The sequence below is a fragment of the Chlamydotis macqueenii genome, chromosome 9, assembly GCF_036417535.1.
Source record: "Chlamydotis macqueenii isolate bChlMac1 chromosome 9, bChlMac1.mat, whole genome shotgun sequence".
Classification (NCBI taxonomy): domain Eukaryota; kingdom Metazoa; phylum Chordata; class Aves; order Otidiformes; family Otididae; genus Chlamydotis; species Chlamydotis macqueenii.
In genome coordinates this window covers 8,938,468-8,952,511 of record NC_141564.1, presented here as the reverse complement: position 1 = coordinate 8,952,511, position 14,044 = coordinate 8,938,468, and the positions used below count along the sequence as shown (strand labels likewise).

At 45.4% G+C, this 14,044-nt stretch overlaps 2 protein-coding genes across 9 annotated transcripts in view; both read right to left on the bottom strand.

The window, feature by feature from the left end:
- Nucleotides 1–992, bottom strand: part of ARMC8 (armadillo repeat containing 8) — a 68,725-nt gene extending 67,733 nt beyond the window's left edge. Inside the window, exon 1 of one of the 7 annotated variants that reach the window (XR_015259426.1) lies at nt 723–992. Coding sequence is in view for 5 of the 7 variants with exons in the window: in XM_086755101.1 (XP_086611227.1) it covers nt 723–767 (45 nt within the window). In the remaining 2 variants the exon portion in view is untranslated. The remainder of the gene's footprint in view (nt 1–722) is intronic. The other 6 variants (XM_086755101.1, XM_086755098.1, XM_086755096.1 and 3 more) reach the window with 6 other exon arrangements.
- A 2,905-nt stretch (nt 993–3,897) lies between these two features.
- On the bottom strand, nt 3,898–12,324 carry DBR1 (debranching RNA lariats 1). 2 transcript variants are annotated; one of them, XM_086754826.1, is made up of 8 exons: nt 12,128–12,324; nt 11,923–12,047; nt 11,765–11,845; nt 10,170–10,255; nt 8,706–8,930; nt 7,788–7,868; nt 6,062–6,207; nt 3,898–5,463 (listed from the first exon to the last, which is right to left on the bottom strand). In XM_086754826.1, exons 1-8 carry the CDS (start codon nt 12,322–12,324, stop codon nt 4,785–4,787), a joined length of 1,620 nt encoding a protein of 539 aa, XP_086610952.1. In that variant the 3' UTR covers nt 3,898–4,784. The 2 variants fall into 2 exon arrangements, with proteins under 2 accessions (XP_086610952.1, XP_086610953.1); XM_086754827.1 differs by having other exon boundaries at nt 11,952–12,047.
- Nucleotides 12,325–14,044: the final 1,720 nt, after the last annotated feature.

Genomic DNA, 14,044 nt, shown 5'->3' with positions numbered 1-14,044 from the left:
CAGTGGTAGCTGTCAGCCCCCCTTCCGCAACACCACCGCCCTGCCCACAGATGCAACACATCAGCCTCCTCCCTGCAGCAAAAGCCAACAGGACGGCTTCCGCCGAAGAGCTATGAGAAGATCAGCGCTTCGCCACCAAAACAACACCCACTTGCTAGCAAAGGCTGGGAGAGCATGCTTCGCCAGCCACAACCAGCCCACTACGCTTCTGAAACCCTGCTCTCCTCTGCAGCAGCTTGGTTATTACAGTTCAAACTAACGTCAACGAGCCAGCTTTTTGCTGAACAGGAGTTTCGGAAGGACCAAAAACATTTGCAGGAGGGCAGCCGAAGTGTGTAAGTCGTGCCGTCAGGTAAAAACACATTCGGGAGAGCCAGTACCTCTAACAGAAATGGGAACAGACTCTTCAGAAAGGGAGGGAATGCCATTTGGAAAAGAAAACCCCTCTTGGAAGAAGTTGTTGCGACGCGGGGGGCACAAGGGAACGAGTGCCCTGCCGACGCCCGCGTCACCCCTGCGGCCCGCCACAGCCGGCCAGGCCCACTCCCGGCCCCGGGGCCGGCCCGCAGGGCCCCCGCCACCACACAAAGGGGCCCGGCAGGTGCCGGGGGGTCCCCCGCACGCCCCGCGGCCCCCGCCGAGGCCAAGGTCAGGCCGAGCCCAGCGGCAGGCGGGCGCTCCCCCCGGCGGCCGCGCTGACGGGTAGGGGCCGCAGCACTCACCGAGAGGACGCTCATGCGGAGCGGCGCCTCCAGCACGCACGCCATCTTGGCGGACGCAGCAGCAGCTCCGGCGGCGGCGCCCTCACGCCCGCGCGCGCGCCGCTGCCGGCGGGCACGGCCTCATGGCGGAGCGCAGCGCGGCGCCGCCGGGGGCGGGGGGGGGGGCGGGGAGAAGCGGGCGGGGCGCCGCGGCCTGGCGCCCCAGCGAATCGGCCGACGCCAAAACCTCGCTACCTTGCGCCAGCCCGCTACCACGGCGCACGCGCTCCTCCCGCCCCGCCACAGCCATCCGCGGGGTGACCCCGCCTCTCGCCCTGGCCGCCGCCGCGCGCCTGCGCCTCTCGCCCCCCGCCCATCCCGGCCGGCAGCGGCGTGCAGGGAGGCAGGCGCTATGCGCACGCGCGGGGCAGGGCGCGGCCGCCGGCAGGTGCGAGCCTGTGCCGCGCGCTCCCCTTTGCGGCGGGAAACGCCGCCTCCGCCGTGCCCGCGGGGCTCGGGGCCGGGTGAAACCGCCCGCGCAGGCAGCCCGGGGGCCTGGCTCTGCCCTTGCTGTTTCCCTCTGCTGTCCATCAACAGCCTGACCTTTTTTAACTACAACCAGCCAGGTTTAGCTTCAGCTGCCTTATATTCTGACTGCACTAGTGGAAGTCATGGAGTTTTGCGCGTTCTTCTGTCATGTCCTTGTCCTGGGTCCCGCCCCTGTCTGTGTGGAGTTCCTGGAATAGAATGGAGACTGGGTGAGGGGCCGTATACACCACAGCAGGCGTACACAGACCTAGAGCCTTGCTGAGAAGCGGTTACTCAGGCACAATCTTCAGTGACATGGGCGTGACATGCCACTTCCCATCCTCTGCCTTGCTATGCGTAAAATAAATTGTTTGGGTTCCTTTTTTTTTTTTGTCATAGCTTTTGTTGCTTTCATGGATTTGTTTGGTTTCAGTTTTTGCAGAAAACACCCCCCAAAACGCAGAACTCCACTCAGATTTCCTACAAACTTCTAGAAGAGGGGATATTTTTGTATTATCCTCCCTGTTTTTCACATCTTGAGGTATGGGGTATCAATTCTATCAATCCATTGCTCCTGAAGACAGAATTAAATGGGGGGGTGGAATAGTAAAAACGTTACAGGTCAGATTCACGCATCTTAACTTTTGCTATTGCAAGGTAAACACAGGTTTGCAAGCTGTTAGAGATTGCAAGGGATAATACAACAGCATCCCAAAGTATGTTTATTGTGCTCCCAAGTTGATTTTAATAGCTTTCATTTCAAAAAAATTCTCCACTTATGAAAAAAGCTATACCCCTTTGTTTTTCTCCAAGTAGATTAATAACATGCTTTGAATGAAACAGGTGAACACTTTTCTCAAGCTTCTTAAAGAAAACTGCAAAAACATTTTTAGACTAAGTGCAAGTCTCATATAGTGAAAAACCTGTGATACGAGAGTCTGACAGAGAAACATTTTCCAGATGTTTCTCACCAAAATTTAAAGAGTCACAAGTTTTCAAAACTACTCTAAAGCTTCTTTTTAAAGAGGACTGAAGACTCTTAAGTCTTCAGTATTAAAAAGTTGCTTCAGTCTTAAAAGCTGACTACACTTTGTCAGCCTTCCCTAGTGTTTTACATACTTTTTTTGAGTATATGGTCTTTACTGGAGAAGCTTCAAGCTCAGAGCTTCAGAATTCTACATGCAGCAGAGGATCTTGCTGACAGGGAAAATCCATAATGGCAGAGAGCACAGCAGAAGAGGACACTTCAAACTGCAAAGAGGGTGTGAACAACTTCCAGAAAAGGCACAGTAACTCTATATAGATCAGACACGATTCTTACTCAAAAAACTTTTGTTAACTATATTTACCAGCTGTACTCTGCTCAATGGATGCTGAAGTACTTTATATATTAAAAACATCTTTAAAGATTAAAAAAAAAAAAAAATCAGTATTCTATCTTGTCAAAGTCCCTGCTTTCTAGAAAGCCAAAACACATTTATCAGAAGAGAGGGGGACATGGGACAACATACAACAGAACAGTTTGCTTTAAAAACGTGAAATCAGACTAAAAAGTCGATTACATGTAACCTGTATCTTCCATTCCAGTTCACAGAGAACCTGGCAGCTGAATACCATGCTTAGATTTCTTAGGAAACTTTTCCACTTTATAACACAATTTATACTTAAAATACTTTATTTCCATTATAGTCTTCAGATCATAAGGCATGCTTAAGATTTCAGCATTGCAGATCAGGACCCTTAAAGATACTCAACTATCTTCGGTAATCTAGCTGATAGTTCACAGCTACTTTAGATAACCTGACCGTTACACCAAACACTTCCAGTTTTTCATCACATCACCTCTCTTTGGTGGGTATTCTGACAGATGAGCCAGGATAGAGACACAGGAGGACTATTAACCAGGGCCCAACTAATCATTTAGTAAACAAGATCAGATCCTCTGGAAAAAAAAAAAAAACAACAGGATGTTAATAGCATCAACCCACCAGTATAGAGCTGTTAATCAGAACTGTGGAAAGCATCAATTTTGCCATTTTTTAGCCCTTGAATACTTAAACACATTTAGTTTTCATAGTGAACTGCTGACAGGAGAGGAACCAAGATGAATCCCAGAACACGGAAGTGATTTTAAAGACAAGTCTTGCCTTAAAGTGTTTCCCTTCCACATAACTCACGCTCACCAATCCATTTATTTCATGGCTCCCTGTCCAGTTCCCTTTTCCTGTCAGAATGCTTTCTTCTCCAGAGTGCCTGCACCTTAGAAGAATAATAGCACACAGGAGCTGCACAGTCATGAGTGAGTCCTGCTCCATGCAGACTCCAAAAGCTCAGCACAAAACACCAGCAGCTTTTGTCAGGAAAACTAACAAGTCTCATGACATATGCTTGAAAACATTGACAGTTTCAGAAATTCATTAAGTTTTGATATCCTCACAGCCTTCTAGGCCAAAGGACTGTAATTTGTTTGCTTACAATTCAGGGTAAACTAGAACATTAAAAGGAAAAACAAACTTCCAGGAGAGTCTCTATTCTGGCAGCTCCTGTTCTCCCTCAGCTGAAGTTTATGAAGGTACTCTGGAAGATTCCAAATCCAGCTGTAAGAAACTGGCAAGCTACACACTACTGAAAAGAAGTGGCAGGTGAAAAGTTAGGCTAATGATCATGGTAGGCATTATTGTCTCAAGTAACTTATAAACATCGACCACTTCATATGAAAATGTAATACAGCCTGAACTAGTAAGAAGAGATAGTGATGATGTCCATGTTTAGGAAGCTGTTCATCCTAAATACTTGAGAAACACATCTTAAAATTAAACTGCATGTTTTAAGAAACAGCACACAAGTGAGGTTTTTAAAAAAGAGATGCACTCTTCCATGGTCCCCATAAAACTTTCATGCTTCAAATTAAGAGACTTGGTTCTCTATCAAAAAAAACTGTAATTAAAAGCCAATACTGGACAATACATATTGTTTTGTTTATGACCATGACATTTTTCTATGGGATGAATATCACCAGAAACAAAAATCTTCACTCTTCTATTGCTGTTTTGTTATCATGGGAATTCTATTTTCAAATTTAGTTCATGGAGTTATTGCATATGCTACTTCGTATTAAAAGTTCAGTATAAAACAAGACAAAAGCAATAAAATCAAAACATCGTCTTGCAAGTTAGACATCCTCTCTCTCACTTCGACTAGAGTTACAGTTTAAGAGTCCTTTTCTTGTTAAATAAGCACAGTGAATCTTGTATAGCAGTACAGCTGAAGATACATAGTATACACTAATAACCAAGAACTGAAGCAAAATCAACTGATTATACAGGAGCTTTAAATCCTTTGACAAACTACTTTGTTGGAAAAGTCTGCTGCTGACTTAGATGTTTAATCCAGATAAATCTTCCTTCCTGCACGAGGTACGCACAGCCTCTTCAGCTTAATAAAGTAACACGAATAAGATCAAATAACATTAAAAGCACAAGTAGTCCACCACAGTTCTCACCACCTTCCTATAAAAAGATAGGGAGAGAACTTAGTTATACATCACACGGAGTACTATTCTGTTTTATCTTCATCCTCTGCAGCATAGATAGCTTGATTCCTTCTCTTAATTTTTTTAATGCCACCGTTCCCATTTTCATTACCACCAATGCGCTTTAATGGTCTCTCATTTAAGCTCTTTTCTTCCACCTGCTTACTCACACCAGATTTCTCCAGTTCCTCGTTAGTAGAGTCCATAGCATCATCAGATGACACTGCCATGGAATCTGGCATAATCCGGATGTCAGAAAAACTTGCAGAAAAGTCAGGGGGATGATCAGGGGAAGGATCTACAGAACATGTACTCAAGTCTTCATCACCACCTTCATCATCCAGCATTATTTCATCTGGATTAATGGAGGAAAGTCCAGAATTATCTGTATTATATTCACTGGGTTCCTCTGCTGACCCAGTACTGTCCATCTCCTCTTCCTCCTCCTCCTCTTCATATTCGCCTCGTACTGAGCCCTCTTCTTTAGCTTGCTGGATCCTGTCATTGATGTCAGTGAGGCCAAACTGGGCACAAAACTCAGTAGTCTGTGGATTGATGGTATGAACTGGTTCCACCTGCTTTTGGGGCTTGCTGGGATCATAACAAGCAGCTGTCAACGTGAAGTTACAAGGAATTTTGAGGTTATGATTCAGCTCTTCCAAAACCTCTTTGATGTTTTCTTCTGTCACACTGTAATCCCACCTAAATAAGTGTGTAAAGTTAAAAGACGTGCAGCTAGTCAAAAGGTATTTCCTGTTCCAACTGCAAAGAGAAACTTTTAAAGATGGATAGTAAATTCATTTTACAAACACAGACCTAATTTCTTAAATGATTTTTCAGGAAAATATATTGCCTTTGGTCAACCCGAGATTCCCTCTCCCCAACAAAGAATTGTGTATTATGTCAACTCACCCAATAAACATTCACCCACCAACCCCCATAATCCTGCCTGATTTTCAGTCTCACAGTATAACTGGCAAGCTGATCAGCCACCATGTGTTTTTTGTGGTATCACCTCAATCACTATCATGAGGTGATACCACCTCAAATAGTGGTATCCAAGTTCGCAAAACAAAACTAACTGCCTGTGTACAGCAGTAAAGAAGCTGTATGCTCTAAAATACAGCTCTTGTCAACATCCTCTTTGTTTTCCAAGGCATGTAGTAAATCCTACAGGCGTTATAGGCTGTAGAACAAAGAAACACAACTCTCAGATAAGTCTACGTCCAGTCCAGAGAAAGAAAGGAAAAAATAAAATAATAATAATCACACTTTCCTCTTTACTTTGCATGCAACTTACTTTGCATGGAGGCCGTTATTTTCAGGCATATTCCATGAGCTCTGAGTCACACTAACAAGACTGTTGGTGGCCTTGAGGACTGCAATCCACTCAGCATCATACTCCAGCGAGTCACCTGCACTGGGATCATGCTCTACATCTATTATCTGTTTAGAAAAACCACAGAAAATAGATGAGGCGAGTTATTTCTCTTGACACCAGAAACTGATTCAAGTTTCAAGTGTTGCTTTCATGGTACAGAGTTTTAATTAAGTTCAAAGTACACTGAGCTGGTGGTCTCAATCAAACAAGTCCTCTCAAGCTAGCCCTACGTGGAAGTTTATAGCAATAAGGGGTTAAGAAAGGACAATCAACAACAGCTGGTTTTTAGCTTACAGCAATTAAAAAGTGGAACACCCTCCTCCCTACTGCCAGCTACTGGATACTTATGCAACTTAGAAAACACAATTTGCCTACTCTTAAATTCATGCCACCTTCTAAGTAGATATACATCAAGAATTGATAGCAACAGTTATTCTGCTGTATAACCATGCATTCTTAGCGTAGCAATGAAATTAACAGGCAATGTTTTTAAACAGCTGATGAATTGAAATCCAAATCACTTCATTTTCAGTGATATTAATCTGAATCAAACCGTTCGGTTTAGCCAAACGGCACTAGTGAGGCTCTTATTGTAAATAATGCATAAAGTAATTCAACCTTTTAAGATAGTTTTAGGGAAGAAAAAAGTATATACTTTAAGCCAGAGCTACACACAGGTGGATCACCACACTGCTGGAGGTAGTACTACTGCAGATCAGTTTTGCTACAGAATTTTAAGCACGGACTAGCAGCCCAGTGTACCTTTGCACAGAAAAGGCCAATCCGCTTACTCTCTCCCATCTTCAAAGGTAGCTACTAGGGCAAATGGATCCCACTACACATCCAAAGGACAGACATTGAACCATCTTCCCTTTAAGTTGACAAATAAAAGCTACTTTAGACTACTGAAACCCTTGACTGCATTTGAAGAACATGCTGTCAAGCAGCATTTTAGATTCATCCATGTGAGATTTTACAGATGGGACTCCAAGAAGTATACACAGGCCACAGACATTAACGTTATTTTGCTCTTCACAAATCAGTTCGGCACTCATATGGAGAATTCCCACAACCTAGACCTCTTACTTGGCCACTGCCATTCCTAGCCAAGATAAGCACCGAAGAAAAAGAAGCAGAACCACTCTCCGAGGAAGTCACATCAGTTCCTGCTGGAATCCACAATACTGAAAGGAAACTGCAGAACTCAACTTAGGACTCAATCCTATCTGAATTAAATCGACACAGATATGAAGAAAGAGTCATGTCTGATCCAAACTGGTCCAGGAGAAGAAGAGGAGCCTCAAGATAGGCTTCCTTCTTAGGTTTGACATTTGTCAAAAAAAAAACCACAAGAGGAGATGCAGTTCAGGTTAAAGTAGAGCTACTCCTCCAACTAAGTCAAGTAGTAGTTCTAAGGTGGAAGGACACAGTAGGAATAAGCAAACACCACACCTGCATGACAGGACACAAGGTCTGCTTATTTCAAGACAATATTACACAAAGACCATTCCACACATGCACCATTCCTAGTTTCTTTCCGATTCCTCCATTTATCAGAACTATTGTTATATCTAAGCACAGCACTTAGTAGTACAGACAAGTGAAATACTTAAAAAGTGAAAACCCAATGCACATTTGTCATCACCTGCAGAAAGTCTCTGTGTGGCAGGCATTTATCCAGAGCCAAAAACTTTGTTGCTTTTGGTAGCTCTTCTTTGGAGTTTGCCTAGAAAACAAATGGTGTTAACACAGTCAATAGCACTGCTATGAAATTAACTATTATATAGAGAGATTTAAAGGTGTAATTTACACAGAAAAAGACTTTCTGAAATAGGAAATCAGCACAGGATTGTAAGAAAGGAATGGAGGGACAGAGAGAAAGACAGACTTCACTGGAAGTCTAACAGGAAGGTGGATGCAGATGACAGCAAAGTTTCATCCTTAAGCAAGGCAGCTGAGCACACCTAGCCTTGAAGCAGAAAGAAAAGCTAACATAATTGGAAACAGACTTTTAGAATCTAGAAGGTCTAGAGTTACTTTTTTATAGATAAATAACTTGCAAATAGGAATAGCATGTCACACCATTTTCAAGAATAACTCAAACTAAGAGAAGTTTCAACCTACAGGGGCTGGTTTTTGGCTTTACCCAGACCACCAGACAACTTCCTCTGCCAAGCCTTACTACAGACACCCTCCCATCCCCAGTTAACCACTACCTTCTTCTCAGTTGCTTCTCTGTCACCGTGTTTTGAAGCTGCCTCCCTCCTCAACAAAGTGGAAAAGAGTGCTTTCCTACAAACTTAAATCATTAAGTTTCAGGTGCAGCAATGTTAGCTCTTTCACCCTGTTCCTGAAGGAAATTAGGCAGCTACACCACTGATTTATAACATCTCTAACTTACATAAGCTAGTAGTCTTAACGCCACTTAATGTTTTGCAGCTTAAGCTGAGTTTTAATAACTGAGCAAAAATATTAAGAAGTTGCTTTTCTGGACATGATTACCTCACTGGAATTCTAAAACATCCTTGGGACACAAATTCTTGATTTCCCCCCTGCTCTTTACCTGGTGTTGCATGAAAGCTGCAAATTTAACATGAAGATGTGCTGAGAACCAGTAGGTGGGTTTCAGATGCTGCAGGAGCTCTGAAGCAGCAGGGCTTCCTAGCGTGTTGCTCTCTACTTCTTGACGGAAGAAGGATTTCATTTTAAGAAGCTGTTTCTTGTTTCCATAGTGATATATGCTCCTTGGCCAGTCATGAGACATAAATATATCAATTGGACGCTTTAACTGTCAAACCAAAATGCATATGGTATAAATAAAACAGATGTGATAAAGAAGTTTCAAAATTACACAGCACAAGATGCAACATGTATAAGAGCAGGTGTTCTACCTCAGATCAGATACCGAGTTACCTGTAACGAACAGCCTCACCTGTTAAAGCAAGTAAGAATACTAGCGAGGCCCATCTTTTAGATGGCCTCTGTAGATGTCAATGGACTCTACTCTCCATGGTTTTTACTAAACTTTCTCCAGGTGGGCAATTGCATTTTACTTATACTGCCTTATTAAAAAAAAAAAAAAAAAAATCATATCATCACACTAAGTGTCACACTCGGGAGAAGACTTACAATTACAGCTATAGAGCAAGTTCTCCACCCACCAGAAAAGGTATTTTCTTCCTCATGAAATTTTTAAAAGCTTTGTTTAAAAGGGATAAAGGCTAAGTGCGATATTCCTCCTCCAAGGAAGCACCCTTTAGAAGTTTAATCAATATCTTAAGTATGTCTTGGTTCAGTATTCAGCATATTTCAATCAGCTGTATCAAAGCACATTTTCACACATCTAATAAGAAATCTACAGCAAAATGCATCCAACTCATTACAATGACAGCAGACCTTTGTTCTATGTTCAGCATCCCTATATCTACACAACACTTGAAGTGAATGATTATTCGGGTTGCAGTTGCACACAAGATGCTTATAAATACATTTATTCACACCACAACCTCAGACAAACAAATGAGGGAGTAGGCAATAGCTCAAAAATAAAGCTATTTTCTCATCCTGGAGTTAGAAATACTGCAGCCACAGAAATCTGGGATCAGCTTATTCAGCTGGTTCAATTTTGATTAGTTAACTTTGTACCAAACAGCTTGCATGTTAGACAAGGTAGCATCCATCTTCCTAAAACTAAGGAAAAGCTGGAACAGAGGTGTATAGCTGGAGTACTTTCAATTCTATGAATTTTATCCAATTAAAAAAAAAAAAAACACACCAAAAAACCCACACTCCTGCCTGTGCACGATTCAGATCAAATTTGCACTGCTATGCAAAGCATTGGAGGAGATATTCAGCACAAAAAAACAGTGGAATAACACCCAGCATAAAATTGCCTGCCCAGATTAGCTGGGAATTGTTGGTAAGATTTCCTATCCAATAGTGTACTTGTTCAGAGTAGCTTTAACATCTTCTAAATTAATGAAAGCTATTTACTACTGTTTAAAAAAAACCCATATTTTTCACTAACCTGCTTGAGTTTGAAGACTTCGATATTCCTCACATGGTAAGCGCTTCTAATTGTTTGCTGGTTGTATGGTGGACACTCAAAATGGCCTGAAACATTAAGGGGGGAGGGGGGGTAAAAAAAAAAAATTAAAAAAAAAAAGAGTAGTTGCCTGAATCAATAGTTTTCCCCTACTACTGTTTGCAAGCCAGTTTCTTGGGGTAATAGACACACCTAAAGCAATCCCAAATACAAGGCTGTCAATAATCAAAGAAGATACTGTATTTCCTCTACACAAGGCTTACACCAACAGGCTGCTAACTTTTTATGTGTGAGGGGAAATATGTTGTAAAATGCTGCACAGTCATTAAACATATGTATCTACCAATATCATGGCTATACATGCAAACATGCTGGCACAGGTAAAGAACAGGAGAGAAGAAGCCAAAGAAGGCAGACAGGAAAAAGCAAAAGCTGGGCATCGACATAATGAGAGAGCACACAGGAAGCCTCTATGAGTGGTCGGTGATTAGAACGTAAGTTAGGATGTAACAACTCAGAAAGAGGTGTAAACTAAAAGATCTCAAAGCACTGCATGAGATCTGACTCCTGACTCAGGCCACTGAGGCTGTGGGTTTTTTGTGTTTCTTCAAGAGTGCTGCCACCAGCCGTGAAACCACAGCTTAACAGATTCAGCAGCAGTTTAAAATGCCTGTAACTGCCCACAGGCACCACAGACTCTGGAAGCGCAAACACGCACCCTGTCAAAAAGGATGTAGTCTCCAACTTTGCCTTGGGACAAGAAACCTGAATGCCTAGCAGAACTCCTTCATACTCTTAAGACTGAACAGAAAAATTACTTTTTCAGTAGTTAGAGTTACTGTCAAAAGTCTCATCTCCCACATGCAATTTTCAGGCATGCAAACTGTATGCTTGATAACAACAAATTTAACTTGCATTGAGAGGTATGAGACAGAATCAGGCGTACTAAAAAACTAGTTCAGTACTTTGCAGCTTGAAAGCCACCTGCAAAGCTTCTCTGAAGCAACACATTATTAAAGATAATATTACTGCACAGTAATCACAAGTAACAGACCACTATTCCACGTGTTGAGGAGATCAGAAAGACTAAACTGTCTTCTATTTGCTGATACCAAGTACCATCTGTGACAAGATTCCCGTCCACTGATGGAAACCTTTCCAATTAAGAACTCTTGGAATGCACATGTAACCAGAAGGAACCTGTCTTGAGATGCACTGACACTAAGCCTCAGCTCAGGACAATACATTTGTACAGCATCACATTTATAAATTGATTGTTTCACACAAGGAAAACTAAACAGTCTTGCATTGTACGCTAAAAGGATACTGCCACAGAAAAACGAAGACTGTTCCAACAACAACGTTCGAAAGGCACATTGCTCCCTGCTGTGGTTGCCAGGCAGCTACCGACTCATCTACCGCCTCCAGAAAAACCCGCGTGTTGAGCCAAGAGAGGTTTCCAGCACAAGAGCCGGTTCAGAGAAGAGGAAGCACAGCCAGACTCTCCCGCAACAGCTCGGGCCCAGTGCTCCCCTCCCCGCTGCCGACCCAGCCGAGCCCGCTCTGTCTCGCCATACCTTTCCGGTAGTCATGAGATTTGAAGATGCCCGAGATACCGCCGATCCTCACTCCGCGGAACCGCACCACGCCCGCGTAACCTAAGGAAGATGGGAGCGCGGCTCGTCACGGCGCGGCCGGGGAAACGCAAGGGGCTGGAGAGGGAAAGAGATCCTACCGAGGTAGTAGATGTTGGGTGCCACCCACCCGCCGTAGGGTAGCTCCTGCAGGTGGTTGGACGCCTCGTGGTTCCCGCCGATGAACACCGTGAGGACCGGGGCCTTCTTCTCGCCAGAATAATACCTGCGGGGACACGACAGCTGCTCCAGCGGGCCGGGCCAGACGGGACAAGGCCAAGCCGGGCCGGGCCGGGCGGCGCTCACCGATAGAAGGTCTGCATGTGGCGGTATTTGGCAGGCACGGCCATGCAGCGCAGGTCCGCCTCATTGCGCACGGCCTGGAAGTCGCCGCAGCAGAGCAGCAGGTCGAGCCGCACGTTGTGCCGCCGCTGCAGCAGCTCCAGCGTCTCGTACATCTTGTCCAAGGCGCCATGGCAGCACCCCGCCACCGCCACCTTCATCGCCGCCGCCGCTTCTCTACTGCGCAGGCGCCGCGCGTGCCTTCGACGTCACCGCCCCCGTCCCCCACGCACACGCGCCCCTCCCCCCTCCCTCGCCCCGCCCCACAAGGCGCCTGCGCGCTGGCGGCAGGCGGCTGCGGCCCGGCGGGCGGGAAACGCTTCAGGGGGGCGACGCGGGCACCTTGGGCACCGGCGCGGCCACGGCCACGGCCACGCGTGCCTGGGCCAGGCGAGGCCGCTCAAGGATCACCTGCTGCCAGGTTGACCGCGGGATGCTCCCCATCTCTCTCCCTAGCGCCCATGGGGATGAGTCGCGCCACTGGCAGGTGGGACCCGCGAAAAGGCTCAGCTTCACTCTGGGGAGGAGAGCTGTCAGGGCCGTTACTGCACCGGTTTGTAATAAATTAAAAAGGCCCATCTCACATACACGGCGGAGTCTTGAGAAAGTTCCAACACCTTTGGCAGTGGGGCAGGAGGCCGTGCTGAGCCTGCAGGCTGCTTGGGGAGACACCGCTCTGCTCCCCACCGCGCTCCTGAAAGCACCAGGTACTGCTCGACCCTCAGCTGGAGATGGCGGAGTGCAGCCCTCGTCGCTTCTGCCAGCCTCGCGGGGACCCACCAAAAGCTTCACTTGTTTCATAGCGCGTGGCACAAAGACAGCAAGCAAAGTGGCAGTGGAGCGGTTGCAGGAGAGCAGTAGCTGTGCGCACTTTCGCCTGATATTTGTGCCAATAAAAGGCCAGCTTTGCGTTTGCAAAGGACATACCATCCCTGCAGGGCTTTTGTCCTGCCAGTCCAGCATCAGGCAAGCATATTTTTAGCATAGTCAAGCACCGGCTTCTTGTAACTTCCTAACCCGTGAGGACAAGAACAGTCAGTGACTTCACCAGGGCAATGGCCTACAAGGCAGGGTGAGAAACTGGGCACCTCTCCCTTTACTTACAGACTGTCAGGCTCCCTTTTTTGGGAAGCACCGATTTCCTCGTTCTGAAGGGCAGTGAACTGGATCAGAGGGTGGTATTTGTGTGTCACGTAATAAAACAGCTCCCGACTTTTTCCACTGTTTGGGGTTTTTTTAAACAGTCTTGAGGGATTGAACAAAATTACAATAACATAGTTAAGGATTAACTTGCTACTACTTACCCTGTAATCACGGAACTGAGCAGACATTCCTGTTCCCCTACGGTAGCAAGTATTACAGAATGGCCTCTGTTTTGATACAAAGAAAATATGAGTGTTCTTTAATCCATTTCATAATTTCGCAATGTTGGGTTACTGTGTGCTCCTTGGGGCTCTCGTCCAAGCCCAGCTGAAGTGAAAAGTTCCTCTGGCTTTCAAACCCCACAACTCTTCAGAATAAGAGCGCACACAGAAGTGTTCCTAGGTGCACTTCACTCTCTCACTAACTTTGCTGAGACTTACCAGGGCATAGTGTGAGAGCTTGGTCAGTCTGGCGCATGGCCTGGGAAGGCTTTCCAGCTTCTCTGGGAAAGAACAGCAGCCCTTTGCATTTGCCACGTCTCAGATGTCCTGAAAGGATGTGGGTGAAAGACAGAAAAGGTCCCTGAGTCTCTGGAAGACACCACCTTACCCAAGATACACTATCTTGCAGGGACTACCTGAAGCTTGCGCAGACGCTTCTCCTGCCTACCCAAATCCATCCCCAGTCAGTCAAGGTAAGCTGATACGGTAATTATAATTCCTGGCTTGGTTAGCTCAG

What these genes read in the sequence shown, in the direction of transcription:
- DBR1 (XM_086754826.1), bottom strand. Translation starts at nt 12,324, where the DNA reads ATGAAGGTGGCGGTGGCGGGGTGCTGCCATGGCGCCTTGGACAAGATG. An exon ending in CACATGCAGACCTTCTATCG is followed by an intron (nt 12,048 to 12,127) that starts GTGAGCGCCGCC and finishes GTGTCCCCGCAG; the next exon opens with GTATTATTCTGGCGAGAAGA. An exon ending in CACACAGAGACTTTCTGCAG is followed by an intron (nt 6,208 to 7,787) that starts GTGATGACAAAT and finishes TTTTCTAAACAG; the next exon opens with ATAATAGATGTAGAGCATGA.